The 21,262-nt window shown below is 37.2% G+C and overlaps 2 protein-coding genes across 51 annotated transcripts; one reads left to right on the plus strand and one right to left on the minus strand.

Annotated features, from left to right (window-relative positions):
- Positions 1–770: 770 nt before the first annotated feature.
- Positions 771–3,578, minus strand: LOC118268634 (epidermal growth factor-like protein). Its single transcript, XM_035583194.2, has 3 exons — positions 3,285–3,578; positions 1,541–1,577; positions 771–1,411 (listed from the first exon to the last, which is right to left on the minus strand). The coding sequence occupies exons 1-3, from the start codon at positions 3,413–3,415 to the stop codon at positions 914–916; spliced, it is 666 nt and encodes a 221-aa protein (XP_035439087.2). The 5' UTR covers positions 3,416–3,578; the 3' UTR covers positions 771–913.
- Positions 3,579–8,024: 4,446 nt separating this feature from the next.
- On the plus strand, positions 8,025–20,820 carry LOC118268661 (cadherin-related family member 5). Of its 50 annotated transcripts, none has more exons than XM_050706335.1 (13): positions 8,025–8,182; positions 10,578–10,636; positions 11,471–11,506; positions 11,690–11,711; positions 13,435–13,475; positions 17,820–17,855; positions 17,955–18,160; positions 18,221–18,373; positions 18,434–18,520; positions 18,701–18,760; positions 18,821–19,034; positions 19,146–19,300; positions 19,839–20,820. In XM_050706335.1, exons 1-13 carry the CDS (start codon positions 8,147–8,149, stop codon positions 19,868–19,870), a joined length of 1,137 nt encoding a protein of 378 aa, XP_050562292.1. In that variant the 5' UTR covers positions 8,025–8,146; the 3' UTR covers positions 19,871–20,820. The 50 variants fall into 50 exon arrangements, with proteins under 50 accessions (XP_050562292.1, XP_050562284.1, XP_050562291.1 ...); XM_050706327.1 differs by having other exon boundaries at positions 18,494–18,580; positions 18,641–18,760; XM_050706334.1 differs by having other exon boundaries at positions 18,494–18,580.
- Positions 20,821–21,262: the final 442 nt, after the last annotated feature.

A 21,262-nucleotide genomic window follows, 5' to 3' on the forward strand; every position in this document is an offset into this window, starting at 1 on the left:
TAATTATGATAAATGTTGTCAAAATCGTTTTACTTATATTAATGGTCGGTGTATTCTACAAAACTGCATAGACTTGTTACTTACCAGTGCAAAATTTAATTTATACAAATAGTCCAGGACCTGTTAGCTACAAGTGTACACAAGAGTAAATGCCAGTGCAGGGCAAAATGTGTAGAAACACACTATATATATACAGTTTACATATCTGGTGCGGTCTTCTTTACCATGCTCTTACAATCCTATGGGTCGACAAACGGAAAGAGTTCATGCGCAGGATCGAAAGCTAACTTGCTAGTGGACTTTATTTGAATCAACCGATTAGAATTGACTACTTTGAAATTATTTCCACTGAAACAGTAGGTAACCCCTTTGGTAGCCAGCATAAACTAGTAATTTAATACAGTTTATAACTCCGAACGTCAGTTATTTAACGAGTTAATAGTGCTTTTGACTGATGCTTTATTGTTAAAACTACTTTTGAAGAAGAGCGTCAGTTAAAATTACTTTTAACCCGCAAAACAGTCGAAAGTGTCTATAAACCAATAATTTTTCAATCAAACCCGGTTTTGACCAACCTGCTCAGTCCAAAGTACTTTTGACTGAAGTGGTTTTGACTGCAAAATATACATATCTAAACACGTCTTAATAATGATCGCGTATTGTAATTTTTGCTTTCTTTTAAATTTTAACTTTGATATTGCTAGTAAACGTTGACAATAAGAAAACTTTGTCTCTTTAGAAGAAGATAATAAAACAAATAAAGAAACACATTTAGTAGTCTAATAATGTAATGTAATAAAAGCAATTACAGTTTCATCTTCTTGTTATTAAAAAATCACAATGAATTTAAAAAAAGTTATACATTAAAACATTGAATAAATCAAAAGATAATTAAAAAAAAAATACAAAAATCTTAAAAATTAATCTTAAATATCGAGCTCTTCTTCCTAGGTACGCAGGTACAGTCAGTAGGTGGTAAGCAGTACCCATGGCGACAGGTCACAATACACTTAAGTTCATGGTTATCATCGCATGGGATGCATTTGAAGGAGTCATTGGGATCCAGCATGAAACTGCCATGGCATTTGCATACATTAGACCCCACACATTGTCCACTAATACATGGTTTGTCGCAGAATTTCTTGCAGGTACCCTCAGATCTTATGTAGCCAGGGTGGCATACGCACACGTCTGGTGCTGTGCAGTCTCCGTGCTCGCAGTTCGTGCAGGTTGGAGCGACACAGCTGCCATCTATCAGCGTCAGTGGGGCCTCACACACACAGGTGTTCCCGCCAATGCAGGTCCCATTAATGCAAGGAGGATCGCATGTGGGGATACATCGACCTGACTCTGTGTCATACTCATATTTATTGCAGCATACTAGAATGTAATAGTTAGTTCCTGTTTCATCCTGCAACATGTAAATAGATGTATCATTGATAACGTAAATAATATCACATTTATTAGTATTTTATTTTAATCAATCAATTAAAGAGGGATTAAATAGTGTATTAAGTATAGTATAATAGTACATACGTACCCTTTCGACTATGCCAGAGTAACGCGAAGGTCGGGACCTGATAAAGAAACAATATTATTTAATTATGCAACGTCACACCTTTTATCCTCGAAGGGGTATGCAGAGATACACATTACAGCACGTAATGCCGCTATGTAATGTAAACCCACTTTTCACCATTTGTGTTAAGTCCCATGTAATAGGGGTTGAGCCTATTGCCATATACATTGCAGACTCCATGCTACTACTGAGAACTGTTCGAAAAATTGAAAAAAGTCCAGCAGTATAGTCTTTGCCCGACCCGGGAATCCAACCCGATACCCCTTGTTCAAAGTTAATTATTTCTCTAACTCCCGTTATACATAATTTTATGTACTGTTGGTGCACGTTTGACTGCACGGTTGTTGCGGTGGTTGGGTAACTGGCTGCTGTGCAAAGTGTAGCGGGTTCGATTCCCGCACGGAGCAACTCTTTGTGTGATCCACAAATTGTTGTTGAGTTGAGTTCAAGTCTGCATGTGAACTTTTATGTTAGTAAACGCACTCACTACACAGGAGAAAATCCTAGTGTGGGGCAACGCTTTGTTAAAACAAAAAAAAAATAATAATCAAGAGCATATAATTATGGGATAGACAGCAACAGTGCAAATGGTGAGGTGTTAGTAAACACGTCCAATCCATGATAAAGAATGAAATCAACGCCTTTTTTTTTAATTTCCATACATTTGACCTACGAATTAATCACAAGGACAACGGTCAGCGTTAGTTTTGTTATCTGTGACCGCATTATGTATTTTTAACTCAGTTTGGCTTCACCGGCCACATCCGTGCACGTTCAGCGAAGTTCAAGGATCGTTGTCAATCATCACTACATGCATAGTGTAAAACAAAGTCGCTTTCTCTGTCCCAATTGTCCCTTTGTATGCTTAAATCTTTAAAACTACGCAACGGATTTAGATACTTTTTTTAATTGATAGAGTGATTCAAGAGAAAGCTTGATATGTATAATACATGCATAATATATCACCATTGCACACATGTGAAGCTGGGGCGGGTCGCTGGTTCATATTAAAACTGAGAAACATATTAAGGCTTATAATCAAAGAAAGTAATAAACAATATTAGCTACTTTATAACTTTTCATAGTTGCCCTACACAAAGATTGTCTCCTATTATCGTGATTACGTTTACAAACTCAACCACTGCTCTGCTCGTTACACCCAGATCTAGAACCACTATTAATGAACCACAGATATAGTTTAAGAATATACTGATTTGTTTTTGATTACCATATAACAATAAATAAATAATTATAATATTAATGGAGAAAAGGTCTACGAGTTTCGTCGCGCGACGTCGCCGCGACTGCGCAAGCTGCTTATGATGAAGAGTCCCTCTGTGCCTTGAAACTAGTAGAGCTTTTCTCTATTAATTTACGTGAGAAAACTCGATTTTTTAAGTCTCACGATAGTTATTATTGATCCGGAGCTGCGGACTACCTAGCGGGTTTACCGGGGCTCCGGCTCGAAAAGCAGGAGAAGGAATGGGGTGGTTTTTAGTCAGTAAGTCTGACACTTCCTCTCGCCTCGCCCAAGGCGGGAGAAGTCATTGGATGATTTTACCCCCTCAAAAAAAATAAAAAAATACAAAAACCAAGTTATTATAAAAAATGAATGCCTTCCTGAATCGAATACGTTCCATGTTGATTCATAATTATTAGAAAAACATTAATAAAAAAAAACTTTAAAGAATAAAAATAAGCTTACCGAAAATCGTTGGCCGTAACACGTAGCTCGCAAACACCTTCGTCACCTTGTCTTAAATAGCATTCACAGAAATAAAACATCTGCATCAAAAGTACTATGGCAACAGTAGTATATGTTACTTTTCGGGCCATCGTAATGTAGAGTACTAGAGATATAAGGAACGATCTAGCCTTCTTGTAGTACTGGGTAATTCTAACAAGTACAATATACTATCTGTAGTTAAATTTATATACTGCAGTTAATGTCCACTTCTTTTCGGTAACCCCGCTCGTAGTACAATGTCACTAACAAAATAGCTGCTGCAGTTAAATTCGTTATAATCAATATTTATAAACCAATATTATAAAGTTCAAGAGTCTGTTTGTTTGATTGTTTCTTTGGTTAAACGAGTTAATCTCCAGAGCTTTTTTTTTGAGTGGGGATAATCATTGAATGACTCTTCCCGCCTTGGGCGAGCTGAGAGCGTCAGATTCTTACTGACTAAAAACCACCCCGTTCCCTCTCGTGCTTTTTGAACCGGAGCCCCGGTAACCCTTTAAACAGTTCGCAGCTCCGGATTTTTCAAAACTAGTGTTTCGAGATTTAAAAATGTGTTGGAAAATCTATTTACTGAGGAAGACAATAGACCATCCTGCTGTGATCAATAGGAGCTGAGCAGCGAGTGAAACCGCGCTGAAATAGCTAGTTACATCGCAAACAACATCTACCTAACGCCTCATAATTAAATTTCGATTCATATCAATACTACACGAGTAACGGTTTCCTGAAGATAATTCACGTTTTAATTGGATCGATAACATAGGTGTTACGTCAGATGCTAATGTACGGCGCAAATGCTGTTTAATGGGATTAGCTAGAGCGATACATGTCCTGAATACCTATATTATTTCTGATCTAAGGTTCGAAATAGGTGTTTTAAGGGTGAAAAACGATAATTTCTCTTTATTTTAGAGGGCAAAGACATCCATTGACTTTTTCCGCTTTGGGCGAGGCGAGAGGAAGTGTCAGACTCTTATTGACTAAAAACCACCCCGTTCCTACCACCGAAGTTCGAGTCGGAGCCGCGTTAAACCCACAGGTAGACCGCAGCTCCGGATCAGGCATCAGCCCTACTGGGCCCCATCTGTGGTGGTTTGATGGTTATATGAGAACGCGACTTCACTTTTTTATATGATGAGTTCTCTGAACCCCATAGTACATCATCCTATGAGGCCGACCTCAGATATTGTAAACGATGAAATATAATAAGTAGAATTTTGTTTTATAACGAACATTTTATTTAAAATCAAAAGCAACTTAATCATAGGATTAACTACCAAAAATGTTTTGTTGTCTATTAATATTTTAATTAAAACTTCTCAATGTGAAATCATAATATATTATCAGAATCTGTTAAATTACACTTTTTATTTTAATGCAGATAAGTTTAAAACGTTAGACACGTGTTTTTTATAATTTTCTTACGGAAACAAATGGTACTCTCGAAGATATATTGATTTGAAATATCACGTGACATCAATTCTAGGTACATTTTATACGTAGAAATGACGTTTGATTCGTTTTATCTAAGTATGGTAATAAAAAAATACGTATTCAATTGTGTTTTCATAACCTAACTGACGGACAAAATAGATTTTTAATTTTCGTACCCCGTCATCATCTCTATTGTAGTAAATATATAATTATAATATGTGAATTAGATACCTATTTATAACTATGTTTGTGAATAAATTGCATTTCAGTAACACTTATGTACTAAAATGTATAATTAAATGAGAATTCTGGGATTATCCAATAATATTATTACTTACACAAAATATATTCAAGGAAACCTATGTGTTTATATTTACAGTTGACTTCATAGCAGTATCGCAATTTTAGGAATTTAAATATTGTGTGGTATGAAAATAAAGTGATGATGTAGTAACAGTAATTACTAAGAATAAATATGTTCTAGTATGGCAAATCATCACCGGTTTAATTCAGCTATAAGAAGCAAGTTATTTAGCGTGTGTATTCATCAACAACCATTAAAGTATAATAGTACAGTTACGGCGAACTATGTAAAAAGTAATAGAACTATGGACCAAATATATAGTTTTCAGATGTAAATAAAATGAAAATGGATTTTACTCAAATTGTATATCATTTGTCACATTTTATGGTGTTATGGGAAGTGGGCGACTTTAAACCCTGGGCAACCACGACTCTCAATATTGGTATCGACTTTATTTTTCCTATTAATTAGCGAATATTTCCTTCCGTTTTGTTTTTATTAGAATCTATTAATATTTGTGCGGCTTGAACTAGGTCCTGCAATGCTAAAGTTTAAATAATCAATCAAGGTGTCCAGTATCTACACATGGCAGTATAGTTTTACTTCTTATTTGGTTACAGGATTAAATGCATAAGGATGCAACAAAACAAAATTATAGGTATATATCATTTGACTGTAAACTGCGCATGAAATAAATAAATGTTAACTAAACAAAACTAAAGCTATAGCTCTGTTTAATAACTTAAGCTAGTGTTTAAGTGCAATATTATAATAAAAACGAATAAACCAAGGATTTTCCTTGCGAATTAATCAACTAATTTATTATATCATGTTTATATTTAGAATCCTGTAACTGAAACTAATATGTATATGAAGGTGTCGCCTGTTTAACGTTTTCCCTGTTCAGCGTTTGTGATTGGTAGGTACTTAAATATTATTCTCCTGATGTAATCATCTTTTTATAGACATTGTGTCACATACATATAGTAAGATTTTGTATAACCCCAGTGGAACACTTCACTAGTCTGTGTGCTAGCATGAACAAAAGGGGTCGCAAGTAACTACCCGAATTTGCTGACAACTTAACGGGGTAACAAACGAGGGAACGAACCTCCTAAGTCCCAACAACTCCGAGTGCGACGATCTCCGGCAACCACAAATGCGGATGGCTGGACGGACGGCGAGTAAGAATACCTACCCAACAAGAACCAGACCCGAGGGTACGGCGGGTCGCGTTCCGCGCGCGCTTCAATGAGCCAACAGACTACCATAGATGGGGCCTAGCGGGTTTAATGAGCAGGAGTAGGAACAGGGTGGTTTTTAGTCAGTAAGAGTATGACACTCCCTCTCGCTTCGAATATCATGAATGACTGAATTTAAATGTATCATGAATATATACAACTTCTTATCAACCGCGAAAGTCTTGAACAAGACGAAAATTACTTCAGAAAGTAAATTTATAAAAATTATTCTCAAAAACAAGCTTCTAAGGAAACCGGGTACATAAAAGACTATTTTTAATTGCTTTTCACAATCCTATTGTGGGTAGAGTCCATAGTACTTTTTGAAAAGCCGAGGTAAATTTCAATGTTCTGTACTGGAATCAAACCTATGATACCTTGCGGGAACCTGTCACCCAACCAACAATGGTTGTGCCCCATCGTGCGATAATGCGTTTCCTGGCGTTAATTAGGAAAATATTTTTCCCCATAATTATTTGATAAAATACAACATATTTTAGTTGTATTGGGTTTTTAGTTGTCAACTACCTAGTTTTAGGTAATTCCATTATATGTTGATAGCATGCAAAGAATATTAAAGTCTGTATTAATTTATTGGGCCAAACAAGCTTATCTTATGTCCTGCCTTATGGAAGACTAATAACATAGCTATGAACTTCTGAAAGGAGAAAAACCTTTGGTTTCCTAAGAAAATTTGCTTACGATAAAAGATTTAAGTTGGTCTTAAGCTGTAATACCGACTTGATGCTTTTTGTGTCATTATTATTATAAACGTTGCCGTGCCCTAACTGTGAAACCCAGTTGAAACTAACCTACATATGTATCTACATATGAATGCAATAAATGATTTGATTTAATTTGTATTATTTGCGTTACTACCAACATGTTTGGAGAATACAAGGTGCGATGTTATGATATTGGTTTTGTTCTCAACAGGGTACTTGAAAGGGTAAAAAAATTAAATATGTAGGTCTAACTGGGCCGTCAGTTAAATATTACATACGTATTTTTTTATTTTCTCACTAGCGTTTGCCAGTGACTTCGGACGCATAAAAAAATTTGGGAAATCCTCTCTTAGTGCTTCCACACACTCCTAAGGTAACATAAATAATACATGCCAAGATTCATTTATTTACTGTACGTTATCTATCAGTCAGTTACTCATTCAGTAACGGAAGAGTTTTATATATTCAGAAGATTATAAGGTTAGGTTATACTTAGATAAAACGGAGTTAAGTTTAGGAGCGCAAGGTCCTTACGTCACATTATCCTATAACATGTAGTAAATTGTGACGTCACCCGATAATCCAATTCAACATATCGTCGAAAGTATTTAATTTGGTGCTTTAAAACAATCTACCAGATGGACATTAACAAAGTTAGGATATCACCTTAATCATAATCGTCATTATCAGCCGGAAAACGCCCACAGCGAGCACTTCTGAAAGACGGGGTTTGATACGCTCGGCGGGCATCGACGCGGTTGCAGTTTGTTAGATTGCCAAAAAATGTTATGGATGCCGCACATATTTTGGTGACCGCAATTGCAGTTTTAGCGCACTTTAGCACGACCACCACTCAAGAAAAATTGGCTTGCTTGACCAGCCAGTGTCCTTGTTCCCTAGCTTGGTAGTTGCACTAGCAACAAATAGACCAACTTCGTCTATAATTCCCTAAAAACGATAAAAAAGCATACAATACGTTTTATCAGTTCAGGAAAATATTGTGGTTTGTATAAAAGGTATTTTTGCTCACAAAGTCGTGGCATTACATACACCGTGGTGTGGCGGTTAGGGTTTTATTTAGTAATACATCATCGACCCGCGAGGTCGTTGTGACACAAAATGGCGAATTTAAAATTTTTGTTTATAACCCTTATGGTAAGTTATTTTTTAAATTTTATTTTATAAAACTACTTGCAATATATTTTTGTAGATGTGTGTGTACATTTTATCTTTATCTTAAAATAAGATTCGTTTAAAGGTCTAGATAAACATGGAAATAAACTTAGTTGGATAAAATGGGCAAATTTATTTTAATATGATAAAATTGTTTTCACAACTTTGTTTATGAAAATTAATCTGTTGTTACCGACCTCAAAAAAAGGCGAGGTTTATTTTTAAAAGCTTCTTAAGTCCTAGTGTCTTCAAATGATCTGATAATGGGGTCACAAATCAAGGGCAGTCGTCGAAACTTGTAGGAGTGACTAGTGCATTAAAATTTTTCATTAAGTATTTTAATGAAGTTTAGTATATGACAACTGCAAAACGGTTTACAGTAGCTTCCTTAAGTTTGAACTTTGTACATTTTATTTGCGAACTTTCTACTCATGTCATTTTTATGTGGATGAGCTTATGATTTTTGAATTTTTTTCAATGAATTAATTTTATTTAATTACAGGAAATACTAACTTAAATAAATAATGAATAGTTTAAATGATTTAGAAGGTTCCAAAATTAAATATTTGTCCTGTGATTTTAAGGCAGAATCAACAGTAGCAGATAGCGAACAATATGATTAGAGTACACGAAAATGCAGGACCCAATTTATTTACAATTTAATTTCTTGTCGTTGGAGAAACATGTCTGAAACGCAGATGTATTGGATTGCGGATGATAGTGGATATTACGGATGGGAGGAGTTGGGCCTCCGGTAACCTCACTTACATGGTGAAACACAACATAAGCGTTGTCTTAAGCTGGTTTTCTTTGAGGTTGTCAATAATTAGGACATTAAATTGCATTCTGCGGTAAATAAATCATCCGTTGTATACACAATAAATATTTGATCACTCGTCTCTTTAGTTTACATCATGGTAAACTATTTCAGAATTTGACTCACCAGTGATAAGGAAAAGGCAACTAATTACGTACAGTTTGTTACAAACATACTGAAAATAAATTTAATATTAATTTACATATATTTTAGATTACCATTTATAATGTACATTTACCTACACATCGAGCTAAACTACCGTTCAATGTGCGAAAAGATCATATACAGACTGACTGGAGAGATACCTTCAATATTTGAGGACGTGATACTATGCGAACATATATCATGAAATAAAATTACATAAAAACGAAATATTAAATAACTTCTTAGTAAACTTTGTACACAGTACACCGAGAGTCCAGTATTTACTCGGAATTTTGTGGAATACTTGGACACCGCGAGGACGCACGGGTCGCGTAGCGTGCTATCAACACAGAATACATAGGTACCTACACTGTACAGCCGTTGCCTACCTACATAGAGACCTATCCAAATTTCACTTATATTTAGAGACATTTCTATAAAAATATTAAGCACCTATTTGATAGAATTTGAGAGAGATGGAGAATCGAGTACTCTCCATAAGTATTGAAGGCATCTCACCAGTCATACGGTAGAGTGGAACCATGATAAACTGGCTTTATTTTATATAAAGTTTTATTTGGACAGTTCACATTACTCGCCAAATTGTTAAAGCTTTTCTTAACTTCGTGTGGTCTAATTTTTGTTTACTTTAATAAGGTATTTCCAACGTGAAGATTGCCGTTACTATATGTATTGCGGTTCTGAACGCGTGCTGTATCTCTTAAGAATTGTATCATAAAGCTATTTGCTCGCTAACTGCACATTACTACGAGAAGAATGAGCATCATACTCCGTAGTTTTCAATCAGTTTTACAAAATACAACAATATAGGTGACTGGTAATTAGTGAACGATATTTAAACATGTGATTGTACTCATGATTACAAACAACTTTCCCAAAGAAATATTTTTTGTATACTCATTAGTTTTATTTTTATAAAATATACAAAACAACATAATTTCGCGCGCGCATCCTTTCGCATGATAAGCTGTTAGCAGCGAGGCTCCCACGCCAGCGTTATTACAAGACTAGTAGGTATTTTGGAACTTTACTCGCGCGTGCTAATAAAATTTTGTATACAAAAAAGTTTCTTTGAGAAAGTTGTTTGTAATCATGAGTACAATCACATTTAATTATCGGTCACTAATAACCAGTCACCCTATATAGGTAATATGGTTCTATCAATACATGAATAGAATATATTATTTTATAGTATTTTATAGTACTGTTTAAGCCAGAATCCATAGGCATATCTCAGTAACTTTGGACCCATTTGGTTCCAAGCACTTTTTACTCTCCATATAATAAATTAGTTTGTAGTATAGTGGTAGTATCCTCGTCTGCATAAAGTTTAAAGTCTTAAGTTTATGACGTCATCATGGACTATGCTTTACAAACATATTTTTTTAATTACAGGCAGTAAACTACATTGCTGCGAACGAGGTGACTATCAAGGAAGAGGATTATGATAAAATGTAAGTTTTTTTTGTTTTATTACAAAGTCGTAATACATCGACCCTTATAGTTGCCACAAACTAGGAGGTTCTTGTGTCTTGTTTACAAATACCTATAGGTAATAATTATAATAGGTTATACACGTGGTTATACATATAACCAGTATAAGTAAAAGAGTAGACCAGTATAAGTAAGAGAGAGAAAGAAAGAGAGAAAACGTTTCGAGGGTGAATAAAGACAGAAGAGTTCGAAACCTGGGAAGTACCAACGTGACTTTTTCCAATTTATGTGATGTTTGGTGCGATACCTGAGCAACCGACTGCCGCACAACATGTAGAGGGTTCGAGTCTCGCACGGAGCAACTCTTTGTGTGATCCATAAATTGTTGTTTCGGGTCCGGGTGTGATGTGTATGTGAACTTGTATGTCTGTAAACGCTCCCACGATACAGGAGAAAATCCGAAGTGAGGCAAAGTTTAAAAAAAAAAAGATTAATTACTCCTTCTCCATGTGAGAAGAGTCTCAGCTATGGCCACTTACAGGCTGTTGATGTGATGTAATAATGTTTGTGATAATGTAATAATTAGTTTAGAGTATGTCGAAAGTATTTTAATATGTTTTTTTTTATATATTAATACTATTTTAACTAATATGATCGTTCGGATCCTAAGTTATACAAACAGGATATTATTTCAAAAAATCCTAATTTCCTTATTGAATATTGCAATAATATCCTATTGTTGTTATTCAATTATCTCTCTATATGTCACTATAAGCCTAATTTTATTTTTATAAACCACAAACATAATAATTAATACATTTTATAAAAATATTACAATATACTTTTTTTTTCAGATTCGACTTCGCTAACATGGTCTGCGCATGTTCAGAGTAAGTTATTTATTTTAATTTAAATGTTTTTAATTCATGAAATCTTAAAAAAAAACATTTAGTTGTATTGTGTACATTGTAATTGTCGTTTCATAAACTTAATATAATTTTATTGAACTTTGAAAATATGTCAATATTTTGACCTTGATATTTGAATATTAATAAAGGTTTTCATTTTTTCAGGCATAAGCTAGAACAGACGAAGGTAAGTGACTAATACTACTTAACTAAACCAACGGGTTATTTACATAACTTTCTGAGAAAAGCTCTACTAGTTTCGAGTCACAGAGGAATTCTAGGCTGAGCGTAGGCTGCGCGCCGTCATGGCAAAGAGCCCTTCTATGGCTTGAAACTAGTAGAGCTTTACACAAAATATTTACGTGAGTAAACCGATGTTTTAGTTAATTTAGTATATCTTATAATAGTTACTAAAAAATTAAACAATTGTCTAAGAAACATTATTAAAATAACTAATAAGTTGCAAGTAAAATGCTGTAGATTATGAAAATACCTGTACATGTATTTTGTTATAAAGTCCTCCTGCAGTCTCGAATACTTAACGATTGATGGATTGTTATAATAGTTCATAATTATAATAGGACTACAGAAACCCCACACATACGGGACTATTTTGTACCTTCTTTTCGAGAAATCAGGTGGAATATTTACTTATATGTATGTAGGTATATTACAGTAGTAGCTGCATCTATCTTAAATATAATAATGTGACCAAATGCATCCACTGCACGAGAATAAATATTGAATTCAAGTGCACGAGAACATTTATCATGAAACATTGTTAAATTATGTTACAAGTGGGTCTACACAACACTACACGTAGTTATAGTTTACTGGGTTAAATTTCCTCATTTCGATAACAGGATCGTTAATGATGCCATTGTTTAATTATTGGCTATTATTAAATTAGATTAACTCATCGAGTGTTTAGTTTAAAATATAATTATAAACGCTTTTGTTTAAAATGAATAATGCCAGGATGCATAACTCTGTTGCATATTAGGGTGGGTTTATATCTGACGGAACATGCGTCACGTAAAGCTAGTACAGACAAATGTATAAAAAAACAGTTGACCGTTCACTCTCAACCGATGATATGTCTGTACGACCGATGATACGCTCGACGTATTTTACGTCAGATATGAACCCACCCTTAATCTTACTTGTTCACTCTGGAATACAGTGCAGTGTTATTACATAGGTGTCTCGAAGTCGACATTCGGGTGATCGACAAGGTTCTAAAAATTATTAGAAAAATATAAAAAAGTTAAGTCATCCGCCATTTAAAATACCGTTACTTATGTATGTGGTATTCACGAAATTACAAGATAGAGATAGAGAGAGTCACTTGCGAAAATAAGTAGTGAATATAAGGTACGTTTTGGGTATAAAACAAATTTTAGTAAGTTCAAGTAAATTGTTCATTGACGAACATTTTTTTTTGTGATGTATTTAAGAAATAATATAAAGTAGTGTTATCATTTTAGATCCTTGTTCAATGCGCCAACCTCGGCGGAATTTGTCATTGCTAGCGCAGTATATGTTTTTTAACATAGTTACTTAAGTAAGATGAAAAGGTTATACAAAATATTGGTTCATCAAAAAAAGTATTTTTTAAACTAAAGATTTCACTGAAGCACCTTCCAAGATAACGTAACAACAATAGTCAAAAGACTGTACATTTTCGTGGATAATTTAAATAATCACTGGTATAATTTAATAATGGTTTTTTTAATTTTTTTCTGATAACTGTTGAAACCTTACCGATTACCTGGATCATTTGGACGTTGACTTCATGAACACCCTGCATATCTGGGGGCATGACAGTGCCCCCGCCAAGTCGATTCATTATATCTTGCGCCATTTCCACGTGAAATCTCGTGTTTTTCACCGTCTTGTCTTTGTTACAGTGTTCTTTACCGCCACCGTTCAACCAAACAGATGGAGTTCTGTGAGTATACATTGTTTATAAAGTTAATTAATTAATAAACCGTGACTTTATTCGTTTCACAAAAGTGGGTCACACTTTGTACTAGGCGTCTATTGTTTTGTATCACTCATAGAGATACTAGGTAAAAAGAAAAATAAATAATACATTTAAAGAATGAAAATTCTTAAAAAAGATGTCACGGTGTGTATGTAAATGGTATAAGTAGTCCAGTCAAATAAGGTTAAATTAGGTAAGAATCTCGGAATGCGAGATACCCAGCTGTAATTTTCCCACTTTGGAAGCGTCTATCTTTCAAACAATTGATTTTGACGAAAAATGGTTTTAGGAACCATGAAGTATTTTTTAATTTCCTATCCATAGACCACCATCACGGATAAATAAAAATAAAATAAAATAAAAAATAAAATAAAAATGATTTATTTCAGGCTTAATACCCATACAAGTTTACATACATCAATTATGATTGAATTAAAATTAAAATATATTATATCAGATTAAATTATTATTATCTTAATGACTAGAAAATGAAATACAATTATAATGAAATAAAATTAAAATTAAATAAAATTAAAACGACTAAAAGTAAAATGATATAAAATTTAAATTTAAATAAAATGAACTATTATAATTATTTATTTATATTAATTTAAATATTTACCGCCTCCCGGGGCCCCAGGTACATGCACCTGTGTTTGAACCCAGTGCCGCAGAAGGGGGCTGTCCAATTTGTGACTGAGCACACCCAGGATGGTGTTGGCACTCCCACGCGCACGAAGCATCAGCGAAGCAATGCGGCGCCGCAGTACCGTGTAAAAACCATCTGTGTGCGCATGTACAAACATCGCAGACGCACTACAATAGCGTGGGAGCCCCACCAGCACCCTGAACGCGTTATTATATTGGACTCTGAGTGCGTTGATGGCCCGCTGAGTATAGCTGACCCACAGGTTGCAGGTGTAGAGACCTTGGCAGAATGCTTTAAACAGAGTGATCTTCACATCTATACTACACCTCGCAAATCTGCGTGCCAACATATTACAGCGGACCGCCATCGCCCTTCTTTCTCTTTCAATGTCACTATCATCATTTAAATCCTCGGTGACGATATGACCAAGGTATTTAAACTCAGACACTCTTCGAAGTGCGACACCGTTAAGCAGCACAGGTGCCACATTTCCCAGCGTACGACCCCTGGTTTTAAATACCAGAAGCTCGCTTTTCTGAGCATTATACAGGAGGCCGTGTGCCCTCGCATATTCCTCACACATGCCTAAAAGCTTCCTGAGCGCGGCTATCGATGGGCTGAGCAACACCATATCATCGGCATAGCTAATACTGTTGATACAGTGACCATCAATCGAGCATCCCACTCCGCTGTTGCTCAGCCCATCAATCAGCCCGTTCATATACAAATTGAAGAGTGCAGGAGACGTTAAACCCCCCTGTCTCACCCCACACTCCAACCCATACTCGTCAGAAAATTCACCAAGCCACTTGACCCGATTAGTCTGATGATCATACCAATATTTAAATATATTAATTACTTCACCTGACACACCAGTACTGTGCAGTTTTTGCCAGAGAATATCATACCTAACCAGGTCAAATGCCTTGGAGAGATCAAGAAAGGCTGCATACACAGGCGTGTTCCTATCTGTGTAATACCTAACAGTTTGCTTGAGAGACATAATCGCACATTCTGTCGAAAGTCCTGGTCTAAAACCGAACTGTGCATCATTTAATATTAGGTGTTCGTTAAGTTGTCTCTCAAGCAGGCCATCAAGTATTTTAGCTGTAGTTGTAGCCAAAGATATCGGGCGGTAGTTGCACTTGTCGGAATTATCTCCCGTCTTGTTTTTAATTATAGGCACTACCACCGTCCTCATCAAACTATCTGGCAGATACGAATGTCTAATGCAAAGTGTGAACAATAATCCTAAAACTCTCGGGAGGTGAGGCCCCGCATGCTGAAAATGTTCGACGCTGAGGCCGTCGTGTCCAGGCGACTTTCCGCGAGTCATACCTTTAATTATTAGAGCAACTTGTTTCGCTGTGACGCGGTCAGGCACCTCGGACACGACGCATCTTTGATTTGTTCACCTTTAAGCGGAGATTCCACTTGAAAGTGACATTAAACAAATTAGCAATGTCTCTTGGTTCACTTGCGCCGTTGATACTCACAGGGACACTAGGTTTTGGATTTAGCTGTTTGGTTTGTTTCCAAAATCCTTTAAAGTCTTTATGTTTATGTTTAGTGGCCAGAACATTCATTTTAATTAAGTCTTGGTTATTCTGACAAAAATGTAGTTTGTTTTTGAAAGTTTTTCTTGTTTCATACATTTCTTTATAAATGTTACCACTACGAGGTCGACCAAAAGATACCCAGGTCAAAAACTTCTGCCTAGCCTCCCTGTGAGAATCACTAACATACTTGTTCCAGCCAACAATTTGACGAGCACGGTGTCGTCTAACACTGCCCTCATAACTATCCACAGCAGCCTCCTGTAACGCTGTCACAATGTCACCATAAAGCGTGTCTATCGCTGACAAGTGGTCTTTACCACTATTACTACACATGCCATCACCACACTGGTGGAATTCAGAAGGGAAGCCAATTTCTCTAAGTCTATTATTACAATATTTAGTATATTTCTCTATTTGGCTTAAATCTCTTTGTCCCCATACAACCTTATTTGTTTTAATTAGCGGTGGCTTAATTATACGACAAACATATTTCAAGTTACACTGAACCTCAACTGGATAGTGATCAGACCAGAAAATGTCGTAGCACACTCTTACTGAAGAAACCGTACTTAATGCAGCGTCAGTAACAATGCAGTGATCCAACCACCTGCAACTGCCGTGCGCTTCACTCACAAACGTATGGGTATTGGAATTCAAGCCCAACATTTCTAGGTCGACACATGTCCAGTTTTGTTCGTTACAAAAATTGTGGAGTTCATTGCCAAACAATTCCCCCGGATGAGCGTTAAAAAGGATAGGTTAGACGAAAAAAAATTTTTTGAATAGATGCAGTGACCGCGTGCTCTCCTCCCTCTATCTCGTAAACGGTTCACTGTATAATAAAAAAGTTTAGACAAAAGTTGTAGAGAAATTTGTATTCTACAATATTGGTATTAAATGCAAATACCAAAAACCCATAGGAAATGAGATATTTCCAAAAACAAAAATTTAATAGTTGCTTACACCCTACCATATGTAGGTTTTGAGATAAGTTTTAGGGTGTCAATATACAAGTATTTACAAAATTATAGCTGGGTATCTCGAATTCCGAGGTGAATTACTAAATTGACTGGACTAAAGGAACATTTCTCATAATACACGTTTGCCATGATATTTATTGTGTAAATTAATTCTATTTATATGATCTGGCCAAATGTGGATGAGTAACATTGACAAATTTGATCTGGTCAAATTAAGTTGCCCACACCATGAAATGCGACTATTTCATGAAATGAGCAACTCTACGATAAGGCCACGACATATACTACTTACAGTTGTTCTCAGTTGAGACCTGTCGCGAATCAGTACAGGGCTACTACTGGAAACTTAACTTTTTCGGTATTTCATATGTACATAATACATATACATTATACAATTATGGTTTGCCTCGCTACGGTAGACGAGTTGCGAGCGTAGATGTGAAAGGTTCAAGTTTACGAGAGAGCACCGCTATTCGACCTCTGTCAAACGTGTCCCTTTTGACTGCACGGTCTTGCGTGGGCATCAAGAAGCGGACGTGATTATAGCGCGGTGGCATGCGAATTCAATGCGATGCGGTACGGTGCGATGCGGTGCCTTAGTCCTAAGTACATGCATTTCGTTTCTAATAAATCTTTTCCGATATTATAAGCAAACAAACAGCATTGGTACAAGCCATGGTGCGGAGCGAGGGGACTGGGATGCCGTCTCCTCCTTCTGCGAAGCAGTCATGTTAGCTAAGGAGGAGACGGGACGCGTGAGGAAACGAACCTCCTCACGCCCCAGCCGTCGCAAGAGACACACCGTAACTTCAGGCCTGCGGTCGACCAGAACCAGACCCGTGCGTGTGGCGCGTCGCGTTCTGCGCGCGCCTCAAAGAGCCACCACAGATGGGGCCCAGTAGCGGGTTTACCGGGGATTCCACATGCGTTTGATCACGCAGGCCACTTCAATAGGTTTCGACAGTTTGTTGTTTTCAAGACTCGCCGCATCCCTTCGTATTCGCTTCTTGAACGCTCACACAGGACGTCGCGTAAGAACTACTCATGATTAGATTCATTGTCTTTTTTAAATTCTTTTTAGCTGTAATGGCTGCCAATAATGGTTTAACATTTGTTTCAGGAATACTAATGTTAACCAATTTTGCGAAGCCTTCACGTAAGTCCATTCTGAGTTTCTAAATTTTTTATCATACATATTTATTTATTTAAAATATTTTGTTCAAATAAATAGTGATTATTTATATTTGTTATACAGAATTATCAAAGATAAACATGATGGAACCAGCCCAACAGAACCAACCCCTGTTGTAATAACTAAAACTACAAGCGATGGGCCCGGAGGTTCCACAACAAAACCAACCCCCGCTGCACCAGCTAACGCTACAAGCGATGGGCCCGGAGGTTCCACAACAAAACCAACCCCCGCTGCACCAGCTAACGCTACAAGCGATGGGCCCGGAGGTTCTACAACAAAACCAACCCCCGCTGCACCATCTAACGCTACAAGCGATGGGCCCGGAGGTCCCACAACAAAACCAACCCCCGCTGCACCAGCTAACGCTACAAGCGATGGGCCCGGAGGTTCCACAACAAAACCAACCCCCGCTGCACCATCTAACGCTACAAGCGATGGGCCCGGAGGTCCCACAACAAAACCAACCCCCGCTGCACCAAGTAACGCTACAAGCGATGGGCCCGGAGGTTCCACAACAAAACCAACCCCCGCTGCACCAGCTAACGCTACAAGCGATGGGCCCGGAGGTTCCACAACAAAACCAACCCCCGCTGCACCAGCTAACGCTACAAGCGATGGGCCCGGAGGTTCCACAACAAAACCAACCCCCGCTGCACCAACTAACGATACAAGCGATGGGCCCGGAGGTTCCACAACAAAACCAACCCCCGCTGCACCAAGTAACGCTACAAGCGATGGGCCCGGAGGTCCCACAACAAAACCAACCCCCGCTGCACCAAGTAACGCTACAAGCGATGGGCCCGGAGGTTCCACAACAAAACCAACCCCCGCTGCACCAACTAACGCTACAAGCGATGGGCCCGGAGGTTCCACAACAAAACCAACCTCTGCTGCACCAACTAACGCTTCAAGCGATGGGCCCGGAGGTCCCACAACAAAACCAACCCCCGCTGCACCAGCTAACGCTACAAGCGATGGGCCCGGAGGTTCCACAACAAAACCAACCCCCGCTGCACCATCTAACGCTACAAGCGATGGGCCCGGAGGTTCCACAACAAAACCAACCCCCGCTGCACCAACTAACGCTACAACCGTTAAACCCGGAACTGAGCCAGCTGCACCAAAAGAAGTTGATGAAAAGTAAGTACCTTCGTATTAGAACAAACTGAGTCTTCTAACAACAGTTTGTTTTTTATAATTAAGATTTGAAAGCACTATTACTACAGAAGCTAAAGTGTTTTTTTTTTTCAGGGGTGGAAAAGCAGGTGAATTCACAAATAGCGAGGATCCGAACAAGTATTCGTTAGCAACGCTCCTAATAATACTGTTTTGTTCTTTTGGCGCCGGCCTGCTCGTTGCTTTTGCATCTAAAAAGGGATACGACCACTACAAAACTCGATCATTTGGTATGTTAAACAGATAAATTGTTATTTTAATCGGCTCTGCGATTTGTAACGGTCACGATTTTGTGTACCATGGGATTATAAATTGCTAGTAGTTTGCCTGATTTGGTGTAGTAAAAGCAGGATAATGTCAAACTAAAATTGGAAATCTTACCTTAGGGGGTGTCCGCAACCAGGCATAAGGGGAAATACGTGTTGAAGAAACAGAAGAGGGTCCTGTCATCGTCAAAGGTGTAGCATCACTGATCACCCAATGTCTCTTCACTTGCATTTAATTTTATTTAATTGTCATTCTCCATTAGTTTAAATTTCAATTTCATTACTGTGACATACACTTTATTAGTAAACTGAATCTAATATCGCGAATTTCTATATCGAGAAAACAAAACGTTAATGGGGTCTCTAGCCTGTCCTAAATTCAGCCTTTCCTTGGTTTAAAGTGTGGTTGTACAATTAAATACTACCTACTTTCATTGATACACATTTATAACAAAGTTATTCAACGAAATAGTTTACTCATGTTGCTTTTTTATTGTTCCAGTGATCCCGCCTGAACAGGACATACCGATATAAAATAGGTCATTATATAATTGTAACTTAGTTGTCTGTAGTGGAAAATAAACATAACGGGTTGTTTAGTTGATATCTTAATAATTTGTCACTTCGTTCAAGTTATGTACAATGTACAAACATATCATTACTCAAAGTAAAAAGATACTTATTTTAAAATTAGTATGTACAATTGTTCAGTCTTTAATGGAATTTGACATTATATTCACACATCAGTGTATTGTGCAACAAACAAAATGGTAACATGGTAGGTATGTGTTATATTGGAAAAGCGACGCTCAATCGTTCGATATTTTGTTTTGTGTATAATCTTGGACAGGACTTATTATTTATATAGTTAGCTTTTACCCGCGACTTCGTCAGCGTGGGTTAGTGGCTTTCGGGTAGAAAAGTAAAGAAAGCTGTGCCCACGACACCATCAGCGTGTAACTCATTCAGATACAAATAATCACGCGCGATGGCTTATTAGCGTATTAGAAGAAGACATGGATAGATTATTGTTGTCACCAATAAGCTTGAGGCGGTGATTGATAGCATAGCGAGCTGAACAATGATAAAGCTAGTCAGACAATTAATTCATCATCATCATATCAGCTACGGGATGTCCACTGCAATGACTTCCAGACAGACCGGTTGGAAGCTACCTGCATGCAACGGCTCCGTGCGACCTTAACCAGCATCTTATAATATTCTCATAAAACCTGTAAAAGATAATTAAAGTTGGCTTATTTGGTATGTTTGTCTGTCTTGTAGCCTATGCCAACAGTCTCATTCTTTCGATACGGCTGGCTACTCAGGTCGGTTAGTTCTAGAGTCCACTACCTAGCCACTAGTAGTTTGGATTCTGGTGGTAAATTATTATTTTACGATTTCTTTTTGTTTTTGTTTTAAATGTCGATTTTAATATGTAAAAAATGTGTAAATAAATCAAATAAAAAATATAAGTTAAATGATGACTTATTTTATTACCTTCGCATACATCATAAAAATTGTTCATCAGTTGGAACTACATATGTTTAAAACTTTGGAGGTCTCTGGGGTATCACAAGCCCCCGCAAAGTCGAGCGTGAAGCAAACACCTTCGAGCATCCTTTAAATCTGATCCGTAGCTGCAGACCTAGCGGATCTACTAGGGCTCCAACTCGAAAAGCAGGAGAGCAGGAGTAGAAACGGGGTGGTTTTTAATCAGTAAGAATCTGACACTCCCTCTTGCCTTGCCCTAGGCGGGAAAAGTCCCTTAGACCACCAAAGATGTCCCCCCCTCAAAAATAGATCTGGTGATATTTATTATGGGGTCTTGGACAACCGGCACTTTGTGGTTGCGTTTTTTAACCTTTGAATGTCAAAATTGATTGGGCTGTTACATGATTTTTGATTGACTGCACGGTTAGCACA

The sequence above is a fragment of the Spodoptera frugiperda genome, chromosome 29 (assembly GCF_023101765.2).
Source record: "Spodoptera frugiperda isolate SF20-4 chromosome 29, AGI-APGP_CSIRO_Sfru_2.0, whole genome shotgun sequence".
NCBI lineage: Eukaryota > Metazoa > Arthropoda > Insecta > Lepidoptera > Noctuidae > Spodoptera > Spodoptera frugiperda.